The sequence below is a fragment of the Micrasema longulum genome, unplaced genomic scaffold, assembly GCF_059751315.1.
Source record: "Micrasema longulum isolate JH-2025_06_02 unplaced genomic scaffold, ASM5975131v1 h1tg000047l, whole genome shotgun sequence".
NCBI lineage: Eukaryota > Metazoa > Arthropoda > Insecta > Trichoptera > Brachycentridae > Micrasema > Micrasema longulum.
The window spans coordinates 36,043-59,840 of NW_028277254.1; the positions used below are offsets into that span (position 1 = coordinate 36,043).

Sequence of the window (23,798 nt, forward strand, 5' to 3'; positions counted from 1 at the left end):
TATTTATTTTATGTCATAATAAATATGTACGTACCATATTATTTATTGTGTTTCTTTTTACTCGCACGTAATTCATTAATGAATCCATTTTATTAAACCACGGTATTTTTGACATTTATATGGCATCTGAACTGGCCCCCGACCTCGCAGAGTCATGTGTGTGTCTATTCTCTCTGCCTACCCCTACGAGGAAATGGCTTGATGGTGGTGGTAGTAGTAGTAGTGGCATAATTTCTTGTGATAAGTACAATTTGAGGTATGCAGGTATTAAGATTTTTTTATTTATCTTGCTGTATATGTATCCCAGTGACTTATTATTCAGGACTTTCGAAACTCAGGGCAGCAAAAAAAAACATTCTTATTAAATAGCATGTATACATAATATTAATAAGACGAAAAGGGTATACACTGGATTGAAGGAAAACAAAATGAAGAATTATGAATTAAAGTAGAAGTAAGAGTAAACAAAAAAATATTGCTAGGATCATCTTTCGAATACTTACAAAAACTGACATTTTATAAATTTGCATTTACATTGATTTAAGTTAGTATAATAGTAATAACAAAAAATAAATTAAGTTTATTTAAAATTGAACATTAATTAATAAAATAATTAACAAAACAATCTGAATGAAAATTCAAAATAAGAGCATAATATCACTAATGCCCGTATGCGGAGACAAACCTTAAGGTGAGGAAAGAACATTCTATTGTCTTCACCTTCGGGTTATTTTCTGCATTTGAAATTAGAATGTACTTTCCTCACCTTAAGTTTTGTCTCTGCATACGGGTATTAGTTTAGGTTAAAACAACAAATCGTTTTACTTGTTTTCATATATTGTACTCTGATATGCTTATTTACTAAACTTTAACCTATTTTATATGCATAGTAAGTGCTGCTAGATATTAAGTTTTTTGTGTTTAAAATTCCTGCTAATGTCCTCGTTGATAAACGAAAATGTATTATTCCGTTGCTCGAAATTCCACATATTTCTTATCTTTTTTCGAAAAACTCCCGCTGGCGGCCGCGCGCGGTGGTGGGGGTAATAATTGTTCCACCGAAATAGCTAGTCTGTCTATCTCGGTGGCGATGTCCCGAGACATGATTTTGTCCTACAATTGCTGTTTACACGTGGAAATTAGTAGAGTCCTGCGTGCGGTGGTGGGGGTAATGATTGTTCCGCGGAGGATAATTTGTTCCCGGCCTGCCCGTGTATCTCGGAGGCGATGTCCAGAGACAAAGTCTTGTCCTACAAATTACTGTTTACACGTGGACAATGGTCGAATCTTGGGACAAAACAGTATTGTATTGTCTACGTGTAAACAAGGCTTTAGTTCTGCGCGGTCAAGGCTGTCCACGGAGCCGGGACATGACAATATTGTCATATCCATTGTTTTGTCCTCGTGTAAACAAGGCTTTACCAAATAAAACTCTACCTTTTCTTTATGATTCAAAGAGAAGCACTGCTGCCAAATCAATCATAGTTAAAAAAGATATCTGTAGTCTGTGGTTAAAATGTATAAGTTCTAATAATGTATGGTTTAGTCCAATTTCGCATGGCGTGCCAATGTTTTATATTTGTAATTTGTATCCTATAAGTAAACATCGAATAACAAAAAAATATAATGATATTGTGTGAAAATGAAAATTTTCAAAATTATTTGAAATAACGCATCATTTTTCATTTATTTCCAGAAAAAGTGAACTACTTATAATTTATAAAATATTTCGTGGTAATTGTTTCTGACATAGTACCTATTTATTTCACAAAAGTCTATTACAATTTATTGTACATGAGAAAATATGTTTGAAAGTAATTGTCTGTTGAATTTACCGGCCCTCGGTGCTCAGATGCGAACAAAAATCAATCAGAAGTGGGAACATTTCAATTTTTCATTGAAACGGATTGTCAAATTATTAGATAACTTAATAAATTATCTAATTAGGTTAGTAGTATCTCTATGTCGGCAGCATAGAATTAAGAATAGTGCAGAAATTGCATACGCACATCAAACGGAAAGCGACTAAACTACTCATAAATGAGTAGGTTTACGTTTTGACCCATTAGTTTCTTTGTAGACGTCGCTCAGTACGTAACTCATGATTTGAATTCAACTATGCCGTGTTGTGTTATTTTTAAGTGTAGAAATACTGCTAGGATCTTAAAGAAACAGGATGCAATCACATTTCATGTGTCATTAGCAAATGAATGTGTATGTAACAAATGCATTACTTAAAAATTTAATTATTTTTCCATCAGACAGATTGTCGAAGAAACAAAATAGAAATTTCGTTAGTGTTGCCAGAGTAGTAATTTTTTTTACCCTACTTTGCTCATCTAATGAGAGAACTAATGAAAATTAGATCTCAGATTAAACAACTCTGTGGTGGACATTTGACGGACATTATCTTCAAAACATCAAATATTATTTAATATGATATAAAAATATCAGTTTTATGTAAAATAAAATTTGTTTTATATTTTAAGTTTAAAGTTCATTAATTCAATTACTCTAATTAAATGACCCTGTACTTATCTACTCTGTTGTGTCAATCAATATTTTCGCGTCCACAATAAAATTTTAGAGAAATTAACAGATTGCTTTTTTTTATCCTTACATTTATGTTATAATTATATTTTTTCCCATCGTGCAACATTACTCGGCGACATCACGATGTGCGCGGCAAAAGTAGTAGTAATGCTTGTACAAGAGTGCATTTAGTATTAAAGGGTAAGAATTTTCGCAACCTTCTAAGTGAGTGTAGACTGAAAAATATTTTGCGGCTTAATTCATTAGTATGAGCTCGCCAGCATAGATATTCATCCATCCAGAGTAACCTTTTCCAACAAGTCTTGTTTGTCCAGCGGTGGATCTGGATTGGTTGCTTTCACTTAGGGTGTCTAAAGAGGGTCTTTTCAAGTTGCCTCTTCTTTAAACCTTCTGCTGTCCTTAATTATTATTTTTATTTAATTTAAAAAAAAAAAAATTGATTGTACATTAAATTTTCAATGTAAATTTATTACTTTACTTAGTTTTAATTTAACCTTTCTAGAAAAACCTTCCAGAAATTGTACAATGTAACTACTTATTTTAATTCAAAATGAAAATGACGGGCAATATGTACATATTTTAAAATGAAATGAAATGACTTTTAAATCCGATTTTAAATTTATAAACAAAAAAAATATCTAATAAATTTATTTGAAAATAATCCCTTAAATTCTTAAGGCCATCGATGACAGTCGTCCCGCTGTATTTGGCGGAACTTAAGAGAGATAGAATTCACATGGGAGGGGCAAAAGCTCTGGCTGGTGATAGGATCTCTTAGAGGTGTGTGGTGATGACCACATGCTCCGCTTAGGAGGGAATGGGAAAAAGAAAATTCAAAATAAATAAAAAATCAATGCACTTTTTTTATGACAATTTATAAAAAAAGTTAATACAAGTAGTATGTATACATGTTTTTAATAAGCACACACATAAAAACTATTTTATTTTGAAAATATAAAGTTTTTTCATAAATATTACAGTATAAACTAGTATTTACACTTATTTTGATACATTATTTGATCATTTTATTCAATCCACTTGTTGGAAAAATAAAATAAAATTATTGAAAAAAACTATTTTTAATCAATAATTACTCAGTGGTTTAAAACCAACTTAATTAAAAACACACATGAATCTCTGAAAAATAAATGTGATTTATAATATACACAGCTCTAGGAATTTTAAAACCTTAAATAAGGTTTCCAAATGGAAATATGCACCAGAAATTATTCTAATACCCAAAAACAATTGTATACTAAAATATTTATCATTCACTGCCCAAATTGTGCTAGCACATAAGGGGATTAGTGTTTTTTTCTGGAGGATTTTTTTATACCTACAACCGTTAGTTATATTTCAAAGGAATTGCAACATTAAAACAATATGAAAGGCCCAACCCTCATCTTGGCAGATCGAAAAAATATTTATGTACACATGTGATGGTTGAAAGGGCTTCATCATCGCAAACACAAATATATTTTGAATCGGATTGTGGTCCCGTGGCTAGTGTTGCGGGCTCGCGGATCAGAGGTCCGAGGTTTGAGCCCCACTCTACCCCAACATGGTTTTCATTTTCTAACAGTGAGTTATTTTTGACTCGCCAAAAAAGGTCACCAAATTAAAATATTTGGGTAAATTATAAGAATGCATTTTATTTATTTTTTAAACAATAATTTTTCTGGAATCAAAGTTTTTTTATGAATTTTGATAATGCTGTTAAGAATAAAAAAATTGTAAAGCAGTTTTAATTGAATGCAGTTTTACTTGTGTTTTAGTTCATGAGAAAAAATGAGATCATTATATGTATCCTATATGATGCATTGCCAAGAAAAGGGTTAATTGAAAATAATTTCACTTTCTAAGATGGGCACGCATAAGAAAACGAAATTAGTTCAGATTAAATAAAAAATATTAATTAGGCACTAAAAATGAATATGGCATCCTACTTAATATTTATTTTAAATATGTAAAATTAAATTTATTATTATTTTAACCATAAAATTATTAAATACATATGTATCAAATGTATAGGGTAAAAGTGGGATAGTTGCCGCAGGGGATAGATGCCACGGTTATCATGTAGAGATATGCATAACTATTACACTGCCGATTTTTGCTTTAAAACAAAGCTCTACCCCGCTCTCCGCCAGTCTGCCCAGTGCATCGCGTTGTGACGTTCGTATGAGTAAGGAACGTGTCAAATAGGTGATTACGAACGAACGACTACTGGATTTCGATTTCCTACTTTATTATTTCGCTGGGAACTTTTGAGTGTATGATGTAAGTGATAGTATTTTTATGTCTACGATCAATGTATACACTAAATGCAAAGTTTGTACTATTGTTTTAGTATTTTTTTAAAAACTTTTTTCACATATTTAAGGGCGTCTATCCCCTCCATAAAGGATAGATGCCCCAGTCCTCGTGAGTATAGTTGCCCTTAGGGGCATCTATCCCATATCAATTTTTATTTTCTAGCAATGCCATGCAAATACGTACGCAAAATCAGAGCAAGACTAAGAGCCATATGGATCGAAGATGCTCTTAAAGAAAAGACTCTTAGAATAAATGAAACATCCCGTCAGTATGGCATACCAGTCAGCACATTTAAGAGGCGATTTGAGAAACAAAATACTGAAAAATTTACTTTAGGTTGGTAATTATAATGATTAATTGTATGTTTTTACTTTTGTTATGCTATACACTGTTTGTTTGAAAGAAATAATAAATGTAAACAAACGAGTTATGTCAACTTTTAGGCCAGAGATAAAGGGCGAGATGATACATTTCTTTTTCTTTGCCCACATTTTGTCTAGCTCGTTTGTTAACATTAATCATTTCTTTCAAATGAACTACCTATCAATTGATTAATATCTCTTTTTTTCAGAAAAACGAAAAACGACTCGTTGTGCATATCCAAAAAAAGAGAAAGCGGGTTTTCCTTTGACAAGAGATATGCTACAGAGTCTGGTGTTCAACTTTGCTGATAAACTTAGTATTAAGACAAATTTCAACTATGACACTCGCAAAGTTGGACTACATCGGCTAAGACCTTTTTTAGAACGCCATCCAGATTGTCCATTGCTCGAGCGCAAGGACTTAACCACTAGAAGTAATTTTGCTAGAAGTAATGACGTAGCATGATTTACTAGAAAACCAGATCGTATTTTTAATAGCGATGAGACTGTGGCCAAGTTAAACAATTCACCTGGAAAAGTCATAGCTACGAAAGGCGCAAAGGCTAGCACCTCAATCACATCAGGAGAAAAAGGAGAGACAATGTCAATAATAGCCTGTTGTAATGCCGTTGGAAATTATCTCCCTCCAGTTGTCACGAGAAAGTGATTATGAATTCGTAATTTTTTTTGAAAATTTCCGGAAAACTAAATCTATGGTGGATTGCACACAATGTATTATGTGCAGGAAGTGGCTTCACGAGAGTTGTACTTTGTACGGAAATATCTGTAATCAACGTAGACGGGCTAAACTTCTGTAAATGAAAAAAAAGCTTTCGTATTAGTTATTAGGCATAAAATTGGTGAACTGAATTAATTACAATGTTATTTTTAAGTGCCAAAAATTGTGACAAAATAAAGTAACATTTAAAAAATATTGTTTTAATTGATTTCATAATGCAACTATCCCACCAGTCAAAATAATATAGAGGCATCTATTCCATAGAGTAGGTAACTATTCTCATTCATAGGGGTTGCGAAAATAATTTCTTGCGAAAAAAAATACAATAAATACTACACTTTTTACACATGTATAATATTACCTAATAGGTAAACTAAACACCACAAAAGTATCAGACAGTTTAATTCATAAATTTGTCGAAAAATCGTATTTTTTAAAAAGTGTGGCGACTATCCCACTTTTACCTTACATACATCCCTTTCTATGGTTTGCACGGCAGAATAATTCTTAATCATTTTTGTAATTGGTATTTAAATTGTAAGTCGTGATAAATTAATATCTTCTGAACGATATTTAGAGGCTTTTTTGGTTTTGCAGTCGGTAATAAATGCCTTTCATCTCCATGAGTTGTGTGTGTGTTCCGGATTCTGCTACAACTCCCTCATTAAACACACATATAAGATCAGAATCTTTGATTGTGCTAAGCCGGTGGGCGATAGTGATACAAGTACGTCCTAACTTGGCTTTGTCTAGAGCTTCTTGAACAACCTTTAAATAAAACAATAAAATTATGTTAGCACATTTGAAAAAATCATTTGCTATTTCAACGACAAAATAAATTAAATTTAATGATTCATTAAAAATAAAAAAAGTATATTCAGAAAGTTAAGTGATAAACAGAATCGAATTTTAAAATGTCTTCTTCAACGTGATAACCATGCATTTATTTAATTGTACGGCGAAGCTTCTCTAAAATGTGCAAATTAAAAAAAAATCATAGTAAACATGTTTCAAGGAAACATTTTATAGTGTGATCACTTCCTGACTATTTGTTTTCTAATCATACATTCCCGCAATCACTACATAATGGAACATACTATTTTTCACAACGATTTAATCTGCTTGAATTTTCAAAACAAATATTCGGCAAAAAAAATTTATTTTTTTTAAAGTTTTATGTTTTCTCAACGGGGAAGTTCAGCCCTATGGGAAAATTGGATATAAAGAAATGTTTTCTTAGGCGAGGTAAAAATTAGAGCATTAAATTGTGTAGCAAAGTTTCTTGAAAATGTATGAAAAAAAATGATAAAAAATACTACTTTGAACGACGTCACTAGTTCATATGAATCTAAAAATGATCGGAAAGTTGTGAAAGATTTCCGGTTTACGGTAGGTCAACGGACCGATCGGCAGAACTGCCCGAGAAGAAGGGGAAAAAAACTCGAGTCGTCACACGCGGAGTAATTTCAGAAATACAAAACTTTAAAAAATCATAGCGTTGACAATGCGATACGTAAAATAAAACAATAATAGTTTTGGCTTAGTTTAATAGTGTCTATTAAAAAATAAAAAAATGTTAAAAAACCACTGAACTTCCATATTATGAACATAATATAAATTCTTAATAATGAATGGGAAATGTGACATGAATAAATTATCACAGTACTTTGAACATTGTAATGTTATTGTTACCTTTTCACTTTCAGTATCCAGGGCTGATGTAGCTTCATCCAGCAACAGTACCCGTGGATTCCTAAGTAGGGCTCTCGCAATAGCAACCCTTTGTTTCTGTCCACCAGATAGCTGTGCGCCTTTACTGCCTAAACGAGTTTCGTAACCCTAAAATCATTCAAACTAAGTATTTAATTTGGATTTTAAAGAAAAAAACGCTAAATTAATTTATAATTTATAATTATACAGCCGGTAACTGGAGGGGCGGATCATCAGTGGCAGAGCGATAGGGGACCTTAATGTCTATCGATTTAACCCCCATGTATGTTCAACGATATTCAGTCGTTATTATATTCAAGTTATTCAGATTTTTAAGAATTTTTAAGAATTTTTAGTAAAAATCCGATTTTAGGCTGGATGTCCCAAGTGTAGCTAAACTAGTAAGTATACGATAGTAATTTTTTTTGCAAGTAGTTCAATAGTAAGTCTTTTATCTAACAATACAGTTTTGAGTCTTTATTTGATTTAATTCCAAATAAAAAATAATCTTTTCCAAAAAATATGCAAAACTATTTTTTCAACTAACTTTTAAAGATGTAAAAAAATTTCTACATCCTATTTTAAAAACTACTCTTATTTATGGAGAAGTAACCCTGAAAATTTCATTTGGCTAATGCAAAAGCATCGTGTTAAAAAGTGAACTTGAATTGTACAAGTGCTAAAATAAATATTTTTTCTGTGCATCAAAGACGTAATTAAAAAGTGAGCTAGCTTATTTTGGTTAGACTACGCAACGATACTAAGTAACGAAACAAGATATTCTAGATAAAATGACTGGATAGTTTCAAATTAAAATACAAAGACATATTGTTTTATTTGTATTTTTTTAAGTTACTGCCCAAAATAGCGTGGTAAAATAGGGTGACAACCCCCTCCACTTTCCCGTTTTCCGTAAGTAACCATTTGTTTTTTTTTTAGTTTTAAAACGCTACTATTTTTTTTATACGCCAATATGTTTTCTTGCTCATACCAATAATCATGGTTTCGGATGTGACAGGGTTTAACAAACACCTGTATACACAAAACATGGAATAAAAATATCGTGGCATATTGAAAAACAAAATCACCTAATGTTTTCTTACCAGTGGTAAAGAGCTTATAAAGTTGTGGATATTTGCATCACTCGCTGCCTTGATAATATCCTGTTGCGAAGGTATTCTGGAATTATCACCGTATGCGATATTTTCACCGATCGTTCTATCAAACAATATTGGTTCCTGAGATACGATTCCCAAGTTTCTTCGTAAATCAGCCATGAGGAGATCATCAATAGGCTCTTTGTCCAAATACTGAAATGAAAAATACATTTTGCTATTATACCCACATATTCAAAGGCTACAAAATGTACCCGGTCACAGCTAGATCAATAACAATCATAGCGAAATTTGATTTGCAGCTATCAGATAATTAAATTCAAAGGGCGGAATTTTAAAAACCGTTAGCCATAAAGGTATTAAATAGTCATGTTATTTTTAAATGCATTTTTTAAAAAAACATACAGATATGTAATACAGTTTCACAAAAAATAATAAATTACTTTAAACGGATAATATATGGAATAACACTCATGCCTCCTGTGATTCGTGACTTGTTTTCACTCATTAGAAAATCCATGCAGTATTTGAGTGCAAATTTTCTCCCTTTCAAAAACTGCAACCATATGCACCTTTGATAAAGCCAGATAAGATTTGGATAGTTTTGAAAAGGTACACATTTGTTATTCCATTACATTCACAATTTTTTTTTTAAGACAAAATTTAAGCGTTTCTCTATAAGAATTGTTCTGGAGAGTCTACATACATACATATTTTATTTAGATATCACAATTGGGTCACAATAATTGTGGTTTTACTTATATGAACAAAAGTACGTAGTGTTTGCAACTGTCTGAACATTTTGTTATTTCTCTCTGTATATTAAGTCTTCTTTGTACATTTAAAAAAAAGTATGTTGTTAAGTGTCCTCGGCACGGGTAACCCCAGTGAGGTCACATTATTTTTATTATTAATTATTGTTTAGAATGTTATAAAAAAATATTTCTCAATCTTATTGATGCTCCAATATCAGTGTATCTTGATCATTTTTGTTACATAGAAAGTAAGGTGACCAGTCTTACGCTTCAGGTGCTCGTTCAGGGACTATGTAACATTGCAGTGTAGAACCACATTTGAAATCAATATTTCATGTCAACCCTGCCAGGAGTCGAACCTAGGACCTCAAGCATGGTAGGTGAACTCGCCAACCACTACCTGCTAGGCGGACTTATCTCCACTTGATTTCCTTTTTCAGGATTTTCCGAGGCTATTATTTAACATGTAAATTAAATGAAGATCGCTTTAATATTTCTCGTTTAAGATTTGATGAAACTGAAGTATTCAAATCTAAAAGGGGATTAAAAATAATAATTATTAACACTTTGAGTGCCGGCCGAATACACATAGAATTTACCCTGTGCCCGGCCCTTTTTTGTGAAATTTCATGCTTTGTGAAGGGTTTCTTAAACGTAATATAATTATGAAAATACTGGGTTAAATCAATTGAAACTTCTTATATTTATTTGAAACAATTTATTAAGTCATTTTTGTATGATAGTTTTGCCAACATTGGCCTTTATGGAGAGCCACATTGCAATGTTCGCACATATACAACACGGCCTCACTCCTTTTTTGTGCTTTGTATCCCGGAGCCGTGTAAACACGTGATTGTAATAACCATGCGTTGTATCCCGGTCCCGTGTTTTTACGTAGTTTACCAGCAGCAAAAAAGTACTAATAAAAGTCACTAGATGTCAATAAAATGCACTTTTTTGAACAGCTGGTAAATCACGTTAAAACGCGGGTCCGGGACACAACGCGTGGTTATATAATCACGTGTTTACACGGCTCCGGGTTACAAAGTGTTTACTAAATTTTAAGTACTTACCACTTTTCCTCCAAGCGGATCATAAAACCTTTCAAGAAGTTGTATGCAAGTAGATTTACCGCATCCACTCGAGCCAACTAGAGCTATGGTTTTTCCAGCGGAGGCTGTTAGACAAAGTGATTTCAGGACTTGGATATGTGGTCTCGTAGGATAAGCAAAATCTACATCCTTGAAATTGACATCACCCTCAGCTTTCTGTGGAGAGAAAGATATCATAAAATTAGTACACAGTAAAAAAATGCATCTTTGCATAAGATCTCCACAATTTATTTATTTTTTGGAACAGTAACAAATAACAAGTAAAACTTATTTTTATTTTTATTATTAATAAAACATATAACACAAAAAATACATATTATACTCCCAGGAGTTATTAAAAACTCATTTGGGACCGTACATAAGAGAAAACATTTTTTTGACAATACATAATATCATACAAATTAATACATCCGAATTAAAAAGAAAACATTATTGCACAAGAAACATAAAACACCATCTTATATAAACTACATTAATAAATATCAATATCAAAAAGATTTAAGAAATATTTTTTAATTGCGACACTTCTGGATTTTTTATTCAGTTTTTCGTGTCTTAGCTCATCAGGCAGTTTATTATATTCGGAATGGCCAATATTTTCCAAGGACCTACTGCCAAACTTTGTTGAGCGAAACTTAGACACATACAGATTCCTTGAATAACGCGTATTGTAATTATGAATATTATGACCAAATGTGTATTTTAAATTTGAGTGAGCAGAAAAGTTGATGATATTTAAAATAGTATTGGTTATGCCATGCAGTGGCATTACCTTGAAAGGATGTATGTGACAGTTCCCAACTGATTAACTGACTGTTTGACTAAATGCTTGTAGTAAGGGCTTCACGGCTTTAAAATAATTGTCTTAATTGTTTTCTCGTCTTCCGAGTGGAGAATTTGAGGTCATATTTTATTTCCCTGACTGTCAGCAATTTGATGTCTGCGCTAGGTAATCAGTTTTTTTGGATGTTTGGATGTTTACATACAGAAAATGTATGACTCTGCTCTGTTATTAAGACGATAGTAGGTCAAAGGACAGGGGGCATCAGTTTCTGGGTGAATCTCACAGTTTTACCATTTATTCGCTGGAGAGATCATATTTTGAGCATTAAGCTTACTTTTGTCCCCATCATTTTACTATTTCTTACATTAATTCAAAATGTAGGCTACATAAATCGCACCCCGCAACAAGGGTGCCATAAGTATAAAAAAACTGTGTTTTGAGTCAAGTACATATTAGATTGAATACAATTTTCAATGTGCGTGCAAGAAAGGAGTGTTGCGTTGATTTTGACATGTAGAGCGAATGGACTGCAAAAAAACGGCTAAAAAGATTTACGATGCGAATGTTGATGGATGCAGAAGCGGGGAAGACCGAGAAAGATTTGGCACGACATTGAAAATGGACATGTCAAAATTAGGAATAATCGGCGTGCGTGCATGAGATGATGTATAAATGTAGAAGAAGTGTATGCAAAGACAGAGTGATATGGCATTCTATCCTCTCTGCCTACCTCTACGGCAAAACGCCGTAATGGTTTGTTTTGTTTTTTGTTTTTAGAATGTAGTACACTGTGCCAAACTGCCATAGCTGAAAAGTTCATTATAACACCCCAGGCGGACCGCACAATTATACTCTAACATGATATTTATCTATAATCTTTAAGACTTTCATCATATGAAATGTGATAGTAATAACATGTTTATTGAGTGTCAAAATTAACAATTAAAGATATTTTTTAATGAGTAATTGTTGTTATTGAATGTACATCACAGAATAATTATATCCAGTAAATTGTTTTATATTGATCTGTGGTAACAGTCATTTTTCTCAGTTCAACACACTTGTGGCTCTCTGGGCGGAGGGGTGCGAAATGTTTGATAAATGCCAGGCGCCATGGCACAGTTGGTAAGATGACCAACTGTGAAACCGGCGTCGCTGGTTCGATTCCCGCCAGTTGCAAGACAAAAATCCATGAAGGATTTTTTTATCAATTGGTCTGGTTATTGTAGCGTAATTTCATAACTTCCTTCCACATCCTCTACTTCCCACCAGCTGGTAAGCCTCTAAAAAATAAGGCTTAGCGGGTTATTCCCCTTTTTTATGTATAGAAACAAACTTACGAAATATGTAAGACTTTTGTTCGGTGGATCGACAATCTTGGGTGTCCTGTTTAGTAGATAAATAATACGGGTGGCAGCTGATATTCCTTTTTGTAGATTCGGAGCAAATGCAAGAGCATTAGCAATAGACATGGTACTCATGATTAAAACTTGGGATACTCTGCAAATATAAACACGAAGATAACTAGTAGGTACTTATTATTACATAATAAATCCTAGTTGATATTTATTTATTTAATTTTACAATTCGCCCAATATTCACAAAAAAATATACAGGTAAGTACAAACATAGTAAGTAATAATTTTAAAAATAAACAACACGTGGTGTAGTGGTCAAGACGCTTGACTCACACACGAAAGGTTCCGGGTTCGATTCCTGGTGAGAACACAAAAAAATTAAATGTGATTTTTCTCAAGCCTGGGTGTTCTGTGGTGTAATTCACCACTGTAATTGGGCCTCCTGGCCTGTTGTGGTGCAAAAAAAAAAGTATTTGAAATCAAAACAATTTTTTTTGAAAAAATAAAAAGTGAAACTTTGGACGATAAATGTAAGAATTAAAAATACAGTAAGTATATGTGTGATAGTAAAATAATATTCAATACACAAAAATATTTGATAAATTAATATCATAAAGAGATAAGATAATAATAATACACATCGAAAACAGAGAAAAAATCTCATGAAAAAGAAAGTTATATTACGACTTTAATAATTAGTTTTAAACAATGCATTTAAGAACGTTTTAAAATGAATAATTGTTGTATTAAAAATGTCTATATCACAAGTAAATTTGTTGGCTAAGAAATGTAAACGCGGAATCGGAGAGTTTTGCGTATAGTTAGTACCTACATATGTAGTTGCGAACAACTCCGTACTTCTAGTGACTCGATTCGGTATTTTGAAGTTAATATATGGTTAAATAGATCAAATGCTTACGATTTCTCACTATAACTGTAACAAGATTGGTACAAGGATCATTAGATCTTTGGGTGCCGGTCCAGGAACAATGAAACATTTCAATTTAAATAACATTTAAAATAAATATTTCACGTCCACTCTGCCAGGAATCGAACCCAGGACCTCAAGAATGGCAGGCGAACGCGAATACAACCACTTCACAACAAGGCGGATTTATCTCCGTTCGATTTCATTATTCGGATTTGCTTGCCAGTAGCCAGTAGCCATCGAGTGTAAAACACTCGTCCAGGGTTCTGATTCAATTTCACTCACAAAACTGCACTCTTCACCCTTTCATTCCATTCAGCCCGGACACAGAGTACAATAATACTCTACTTTTATTGTTCCTAAATTATTCATGTTTTCTGATGATATTATACTTTTACACAAATGCACCAATACCTCATTATGCATATTACTGCTATTTTAGGTATAATATACCTCTTTGGTATAAAACAACAATTATCAATATTATTCCTGGCCTATTATTACCTTTCTTTCCCATTCTTCCTGGGTCAAAACCCATCCTTATGGTACCTACCTAACATCAAGATAGAAGGCCTCCGTGGTGTAGTGGTCAAGACGCTTGATTCACGCACGGAAGGTTCCGGGTTCGATTCCCGGTGAGAACACAAAAAATAAAATGTGATTTTTCTCAAGCCTGGGTGCTCTGTGATGTAATTCACTACTGTAATTAGGCCTCCTGGCCTGTTGTGGTGCAAAAAAAAATGTTAAAAAAAAAGATTTTTAAAAATAGAGCATTTGGATTTAGAACATTACTTTATTTATTTTTTCATTCAAAATTACATTCGATTACATATTCATGAACTTATAAAGGCTTTTTAGGCTGTGCCCGTGTTAAGACGTAATAATCAACATTAATAAAAAATACATTGTAAAAAATAAAAATATAATGACATTATAAACAAAATTTTGACATTACATCACATTGCATAAGAATTCTTGGAATTGATGAGCGTCGTCGTGAAAATTATTTTAAAAAATCATCAAATATCATAATTCATACTGAACTTTCATCATCCAGTGCGCCAATATTGAAAAACATCCTCATCGCAAGAAAGCCCTGTTTAGTAGGTAATTAATACGGGTGGCAGCTGATATTCCTTTTTGTAGATTCGGAGCAAATATTAAAGGTAGGTCCATTCCCGTGCTCCGTTTCTTTATTCAAATACTCCAACTTTGTGCAAAGTTGAATGATATTCGTTTTATAATATACAGTCCGCTTTCGTAAACAATTCCCATGTGTGTTTAATTATATTTACTCAAATTACCGATGTCGACTCGAAAAAGTCGCATTACCAATACGGTTTGCTGTTTTATAAGTAGGTAGGTAAGAATTAAAAAAAAAACTTACTTCAAAACCTTGGCATATTTGACTCCTTCATTTTCTATCAAGTATCCTCCATAGTACATTGATGCAGCGAATGCAAAGAACATAAGACTCATAGCAATACCGTACACAATACCTCGGTAATGTGTGTTCTTTTTGGCAACTTTCATCGCTGGTTCTAATTCCTGAGTAAATTCATTCAAAAACTGCTTTTCACGGCCTAAAGATGCCACTGTTCTAATATTGCTAATGACTTCAACTGCAAGCTATAAAAAAACAGACTTTTTATTACAAATGAACAATGAGTTGTGTTTCTCCAATACCCGTCGTTTCAGTTTCTGAAATTCAAATTTGATTTAATTTTTAAATATTGATGTTCAAAAACCGGGTTGTGATCCCGTTGTAGTGTTGTGGACTCACGAATAAAGGTTCGAGGTTCAAATCCCGCTCTACCATTCTCATTTTTCTGCCACAAGTTATTTACGACTATTCAAAAATGGTCTGAAAATTTAAATATTTAGGTAAATAAAAAATGATTTTTTATTTAAAAAAAAAAACAACATCAGAATGGTGAATGTTAAACGGTGTAGAAAATTCTATGGCTAGCTTAACAAATACCTATATTTCTTTATTGAAAATCTATAAATTTAAAATTTATATTATTCTAAATACAAAAATACATTTTTTGTGAAGTAACGGTTGAAAAGTAGTTCAATTAAATTAAAATCACGATATATAAAATTGAAAATTTTATAAGAGTAACTCCTTTATTGACAAAAAAAAACATTACTTCAGGAAAGGAGGAGAGATTAAGGAAGACAGTGGAATTCCACGTTTTTGGCACTTTGTATGAGTGAAACTGATAGAAAGACCTTAGGTCTTTAAAACGGTTTCGGGTTTGTGGAGGAATGTACTTCCACAGTCGAACATTATTGACGATACACTAATTATTTTAGTTGTTGAGATGATTTAAAGGACCTTGACATAATGTAATGTGTTTATTTGAAAAAAACAACATTTTTTATATATAATTCATAAAGAAGCTAAGGGTACATTGAAATTTTAATTATAAAATGAGTTAATAATCATTTTGCACACCTAATTAATCAAGTGTACACATGAAATAATAGTAAAATAACCCAGTAATAAAATAAAATAAATTATGAAACGTCAGTAATTTAGAAACTGCGAATAAAATATGTATGTATAATTGAGTATCATTTTTTAATGACTCATAATATATTATGTAATAAATTGGGCGTATTATCAACGCCTATAAGGAATCTTCTACATTTAGTATAGGAGATATGAAAAATGTCTGCGTGACCGGAGGGAACGAAATTGTAATAATGACATGCTCTATAGAAAAAATAATTCTTGAATTTGTCCTGCGGCAAATTGAATTTAGTTTGAATCTTGTCCTGTTGAGCACAAGATATTATAAAGAACTTATAAGTATAGAGTAATCTACGACATTATTCGGAAGTTTAAATAGGAACAGTTGATCTGCAATCACTCTTCTGTACTCCAGAGTTTAAATTGCATTTGAAGTACAATCAAATTTGTATTCATTTAAAAAAAAAATCTCCTGTGTCCTTTCTAGGTTATTAATATAAACCTTATATTAGGGATTCCATATAATAGAAGCGTACTCCGAGAAGAAAATGGTTATACAAATAAAATTTGAATACCTAGTTATACCTTAACTAATAAACAACATGTAATATACAAAAATAATTTCAAGAACAAAACATTGTGACGAAATTGTTTACCTATATATATTCATGATTTATATCATAAGCTTTAGTGCTTTCACACTTATCGATTAGGGAGACAAACATATAGTATAGTCTAAACCAGTAGTCGGCCAACCACGGCTCGCGAGCCGCATGCGGCTCTTTAGCCACTCGAGTGCGGCTCAGCGGAAGTTATAATTTTTGTTCAAATTATTTAGTCTACAGGTTCTATAGAAGAACTTCTAAGACTATTGCCTTTTGAATTATTGAGGATATTGCAAATACTGTAATCGAATGCACGGAGAAACATTATATTAAATTTTTTAAATTTCAACATATGGAGCTAAAATTATGACTGAAGAGAGAACGGTTATTTTTTCTATTTTCGAAGCAAAAATTAATCTCGAGATGCCTTTTTACCATTGCATCATTCATCAAGAGGCGAAATATTTCATGTTATGGATTTAGTGATCAAGATTGCCAACACAATTGTCGTTTTCTTTACATCGCTAATTTAAAGAATATTTACCAAAAACAGAAAGCAAATACGGAGATCTTCACTGCATAGTAAGGTTCGTTGGCTTTGAAGAGGAAACAGTTTAACGAAAAGAAAAATGGCTCTCAAAAGAAATCTTAATCGTCGTAATGCTGATCTTTGGCTCTTTTGATTAATGAGTTTGCCGACTACTGGTCTAAACAGTTGCACAGTTTCAATCTGCGCAGCGGTTGTCCTGAAGACATCGGACACTCCCATAAATTGATAAATTGGTTGGCTTACCTTGGTGCTCTTTTCCATGGCTTTAGAAGATCCAAAACTTTCCGACATGGCCACTGTTCTGTGTAAATAGGTGGCCACAAGAGTGAACGGAGTGAAACAGAGAACCACCAAACCGAGTTTCCACTGGTAATACAAGGCCAGCACAACGGATATCAGGAGTGTTGCGATAGCTTGTACAATTGTGCCAATACGTTGTCCAGTTGCCTATAATTATTTTTTTTTTAATTAAACCAAAAAAAATACAACACAGACATAATTAAATAAAATTGGTCGGGGAAGTCGGAGGAATAGGGAAATATCACTTTTTTATTATACATTTTAAAAGCAATAAGGGTCTATGAATACTGTCAAAAATAAAAAATATTTTTAAATTTGTAATTTTGAATTCCCGCAAAAATGATCATTTTGGCCATGCCCCTTATATGTCACGATTCATGTTAATTTTGAACTTTGTTTGTAACCGTTTAAATATTTATAGAACATCGTCACGAATCTTGACGTCACCAATGCCAAACATGTCGCGTTTTTCTATTGACCATTTCGTTTATTTTTACCGGTATTATTATTATTATTTATCAAAGGAAGAAAAAAATTGTGGCAAAAAATTATTTCTGTTTCTGTTTAAATCCGCATAATTTTATGTGTTCTAAGGGAAATTTCTTTGATTAAGGAAATATCACTTTTTTTACGATTATAAATTAATAAGGGTCTATGAAAAACTGTCGAGTGAAAATTTTTTTTTTTTTCATAAAAAATATATTTACATAATTTAAAAAATAATTTTTAATTCCCGCGAAAATGGTTCATTGCATTGGCCATGCCCCAAATGCGTCATGATTCGGTTAAATGTCAAGCTTTGTGACCGTTTAAATTTAAATACAACATCGTCACAAATCTTGATGTCAAAATTGTCACGGCAAACATGGAGACCTTTTTATTTTAAAAATTATGTATGAAAACATTTCTCCACAATATCCATATTGATTTTAAAAATACATTTTTTTTTTCTAAATCCATTTCACATGTTTTTATCGGTATTCGTAGTATGTGATGTTTCCCTATTAAAAAAACACTTGGCGGTAAACATGTACGGGGCACTGACCCTGATTGTCTAACTAATTTATAGACAAAGTTATTGTAACTTTAAAAAAATATATGGATATGTACGTGTATAAGAGGGAGGGCTGATAAGGTGTAGTTTGTTTGGATTTATTTAAAAAGCTAATAAGTTGCAGTTTGGCAGTTTTGACCTGTAATCGGGATGTGAATGTTTATCTGTTTTTGTAAGCTGCTTATGTACGTAAACGAATCGACTAATAGTACAGAAATCAAGGAATCGAACCCCGAGCCTTATGTTGAGTAATATTTTTTTAGGATATAATTCCGTCAAAACCATGTGTAGATAGTTTTTTCTTGTTTCATCTGTATTTGGTGATTGTCTAATAAAAATAATTTAATTTTTATTAATATCCCTACAGAGATGAGGTAGAATTTTTTCAAATTCAGGATTATGGATATTCGAGCGTTTACAGGGCTTATGACCTGTCATTGGCTGGGTTAAGTGGCCACTTTACGTACTACAACATTCCCCATTCCGCTTATTAGCGAATATCAAATCTTGATGTGGGAGAAATCCAGATTTGTGTATGTACAAAATACACGTACCAAAAATAATGTTGTAAAATAATTTAAGATGAATTACAATTAAATAAGGGACTTACCCCTTGCACAGCACTAGCTTCCGCTGACAGCCTAGCACACAGAGAACCAGTTGCATTAGCTTTGTCATCAAACCATCCAATTTCTTGTTTCAACATTGCTTCGAATGTCAATCCTCTTAATCTTAGCGTCATCTTTTCACCGGCTATACCGTACATGAATATCTGTGGATGAAAGCGTTAATAATTTCAAGTGACAATTCTAGTTTATTTTCGACCTTTTTTTTGGGTTAATATTAACTTCCCTTTTATAAATGAAATAATGTACTACGCAACTAATAAAAAAAATCATTTATATAAAATTTTTCCGGTAACTAAAATTAAACAACTTTAATGATTTCAGTCAAATATCAGGACGATTTTCATATTTAGATTACAATTATTAAAATTACGAATTATTTTCATATTTAGATTACAATTATTAAAATTACGAATTATTTTCATATTTAGATTACAATTTTAGACTTTATAGCTTAAGGACCCGAAATAGGCAAGCAAGGTGGGCGTAACTACTGGCATTAAGTAAAGTATTAAAATATGTTTAAAATATGTACGCTAAAAAAATTTTGTGAAGTTTACTATAAACAGACTTTTTTTTCTATGTGTAATACGTGAACACAGATAATCATACCTAAACATGGGCGAAAACACTAAAAAATGCCTTAGCTGTAGGTGCAATTAGTCTTACAAGCATTTTAACTTCCTTCAAAACATTAATTTTGTTGATTTTGCAGGGCCCGATTTTCATATAAACTTGTATGGAGTAAACCAAGGAATAATATTATTTTACGTCTAACGCAAATTTGATTTAAAAAAAAATAGCATAAGATAAACGGATATCGCGTCGCTTGTTGCACTAATTCAAGCGTCAATATTTTTTTTTAAACACTTTATATACATATAAAACTTCAGCTCAGTATATTTTTGTCCAGTATAAATGTACATATAAAACGAGTTTTGAAAAAAAGGTTATATTTGTTTTTTTTATATCTTTTTTCATATGGGATCATGAAAAAACTTTAAAAAAATGTTTTTTGTAAAAATGCACATATTGCACATACGATATTATATTTCGGAAAAGACGTTATTGAAAATATCGTATTAATGACATACGATGTTATATTTCGCAAAATACATAAAGTTGAACATTGTATGAAAGACACACAACATGTTACATCGAAATATTTGAAAAAAAATGTATGTGTAACATACGATAATGATACTTTACTCACAAACAATGTGTATAATCGTAAGAAGCACCGTCGATAATACACGTGGTTATTCTGTATATATTAACAAATATAAATAAAATATAAGTATTGAAATTTAAAAAAAATTATGTGCTGAATTAATTGGTTTGTTTTATCAAGCATTTTGCTGTATTTAATGCAAATATGAGCTTTTGTTTTTATATGATGAATCTGTTGTTCTCCAAACTCCTTTAAATTGTACGTAGTGGAGATTCTAAATCACATTTTTTGCTCTAATTGGCTTAATTCTATTATTTTTCGCAAAAGCGGGGCGGGGCTAATTTTGGAAAAAAAATGCTATTTCAGAATAAAAAAAACAATGCACGCGACGGGTGTCCTTCTAGTCTGGAGAACACAATCTTAACTGGTACTTACGTTTTTTTTATATATTTTTTTATATGGGAGTTGCTTTATTATTTACTTTGCTTATAGTATATAAGGTTTATATTTCAAAAAGTGGATATTTCTGCAATTAAATATTGTTAAATTTATCTAAATTATTGGGATCAGGAGGGATATACTAATGAGAGGAAACCACTTAAAACTCTTCAGGAGAAGCGCGTAATGCGCGCAAATGCGCCTGTTGGCAGTAGTCAACGGGCCTTCCGTTCCACTAGAGGAGTGTTCGGCATTTTGTTCCCTACTTTGGTTTATTTTACCAATTGCCTGCACTATATTGATCATGTATGATACTACCTCTCGTGTGGGTTCTTTCTGGTACTTACGTTGCTTAGGGTCATCTCTTTCATCCGCGAAAATTATTGCAAGGGTTTATACAATAGTATACTTTCAAAAAAATATGAGATACGACAATATGCGTCCTGAAAAAACTAATTGCAAAATATTTTTTTTCTTCTTTGGAACTAAAGGATATAATAATACGAGGGTATGCGGAAAACTAATGCACACATGCTTGTAGAATGCAAACAAAATGACCTTCAGAAGCGCGCCAGGCGGCATGTGGAAGTAACATTCCCCCTCTATACACATGCGCAGGTTTGAAGGCGTTGTGTTCATAAAGTGTATCTTGAGCAGCGGAAGTATGGAGACGTATTCTAGTCAACGCGAGGTAAACAGCGTGCTGTTATCGAATTTTTTACTGCTAAAATAGTGACTCCTACTGAGATATTTCGTCATTTAAAGGCTGTTTATAGTGACGAGGCTGTTGATAAGTGTACTGTTAAATGACAGGTAGTAAAATTTTCGTGGTCGCAAGAATGAAAAAGCCATAATTATTGATGAAACATGCACCGGACGTCCGATCACTGCCACCGACGATAAACATCGCAAAGTTGTCGACGATGTGATCTAAAATGACCAGAAAAAATGTCTCAAAAGCATATCGCAAACCAAATTGGAATAACCAAGAAACGTGTCAGCTTCACTATTCAACAATTGGAATACCGTAAAATCATCCAATAATATTACAACATGACAACGCTCGTCGACACACCTCGCTCGCAACTAAAAAGGCTATGAGAAACCTGAAGTTTCAACCGATTTCACACCCTTCATACTCCCTTGATCTTCGCTTTCGCATTACACCTTATTATTTCACCTTGGACAATGAAGTGAATGCAGCAGCTATCAAGTTCTGGATTCGAGAAAAGTCGAAAGTATTTTACAGTGACGGAAACACTTGATTCTCGTTGAGAAATATGTGTTAGACTTGACGGTGACTGTGTTGAAAAATAAACACATGATTTAGAAGCTTAGGAATTGTACTTTCTGCCCGATCTCGCTATTTGTTTTTTTTCGTGTTCTACAAGCACGTGTGCGTTACTTTTCAGCCTACCCTTGTATGTACGAAATATATATTAAAAACTAAAAATCGACCATTTGCGGGTTACAACATTATACGTAGGAGAGGTCGATATTTGCGCAGTGAATAATTCTATGCCCACATAAAAAATATATAACAAAATTTTTTTACGACTTACTGAAAGAAATGTAACAATTCCAGTTATAACTCCAGCAATCACAAAAATAATACAGTAGAAGTTGGTTTGGGATCTAATTTCATCGTCGTCGGGAAGTGACAATGTCTGAAAAACAAATTTATCATTACACTTTTATTAAGGAACATAAATTTAAATAAGTTTCAACGTGTGTATATTCTTACGCCGATAATTTCTCCAAACAGGATTCCGAAAACGGGCATAGGAGCTCCCATGGCCACAGAACAAATTATGGCTACGACTAAATACGGCCACTCCGGTAGATTGAGCATCAGAATCTTGGACAGTGGGACTGGCGGTATGTCAACCAAAATATCTTCTTCACTTTCAACCTAAATTACAAAATTGCTATGATTAAAAAAGGCAGATGTTGCAATTATTGATAAGGATGCAAATTAAATTAATTACAGTGTCAATGCAATTGTGAACTCATAGACTTTGTGGAGGAGTATAAGGACAGTGGGACTGGCGGTATGTCAACCAAAATATCTTCTTCACTTTCAACCTAAATGACAAAATTGCTATGATTAAAAAAGGCAGATGTTGCAATTATTGATAAGGATGCAAATTAAATTAATTACAGTGTCAATGCAATTGTGAACTCATAGAATTTGTGGAGGAGTATAAGTATTTAGATATTTTTACTGACCATAATTTTAAATGGCATCGTCATATATTTAAACTTTGTGATCGTTTGCGGACTCTTGCGAGTACTTTTCATAAGTTATCTTTTATTTTGCCTAAAATCACTCTTAAAATTATTTATTTTTCTTTAGTAGAATCAATAATAAAATATGGTATAAAGTCATGGGGACATTCGATTAAAACTAATATTAAAATGATCCAGGGTCTACAGTACTCTATAGTTAAGCGAATTGTACCTGCAGAGATTTACGACCAAAGAAGTAATGATGATCTCCTGTACAAAACAATCAAAACTCTGCCTGTTTGAGGACTATTGTGGCTTTGCATCATTTTGGAACAATTTAATCGTAATACATTCATAAGTATGGAAATACAACTCTCAAATATTTAGAACCTAGAATTTTTAATTTATTACCAAAAGAACTTAAATTTAACTCACATTGTAACAAGAGCAAAATAAGAGAGTGGCTACTCGATCAAGAGTTTATATATGAATAGTAGCGTAGGTGTAAATATTAAAATTTTTCATGTTTTTATTTTATTTTATTGAAAAAAATAATTTAGATATTATTATTTGTATAAACATGTTTATTCTGATCTTTCCGACTGTTAATTTTT

The 23,798-nt window shown here is 32.4% G+C and overlaps 1 protein-coding gene across 2 annotated transcripts in view; it reads right to left on the bottom strand.

Moving 5' to 3' along the window:
- Nucleotides 1–5,339: 5,339 nt before the first annotated feature.
- Nucleotides 5,340–23,798, bottom strand: part of LOC148285202 (ATP-dependent translocase ABCB1-like) — a 66,956-nt gene continuing 48,497 nt past the window's right edge. For both annotated transcript variants that reach the window (XM_088228566.1, XM_088228573.1), the window contains 10 exons: nt 22,700–22,867; nt 22,518–22,622; nt 19,331–19,492; nt 17,610–17,813; nt 15,120–15,361; nt 12,787–12,946; nt 10,624–10,818; nt 8,784–8,990; nt 7,663–7,809; nt 5,340–6,738 (listed from right to left, as the gene is read on the bottom strand). In XM_088228566.1, the coding sequence (XP_088084692.1) occupies nt 6,544–6,738; nt 7,663–7,809; nt 8,784–8,990; nt 10,624–10,818; nt 12,787–12,946; nt 15,120–15,361; nt 17,610–17,813; nt 19,331–19,492; nt 22,518–22,622; nt 22,700–22,867 (1,785 nt within the window). In that variant the 3' untranslated portion in view covers nt 5,340–6,543. The remainder of the gene's footprint in view (nt 6,739–7,662; nt 7,810–8,783; nt 8,991–10,623; nt 10,819–12,786; nt 12,947–15,119; nt 15,362–17,609; nt 17,814–19,330; nt 19,493–22,517; nt 22,623–22,699; nt 22,868–23,798) is intronic.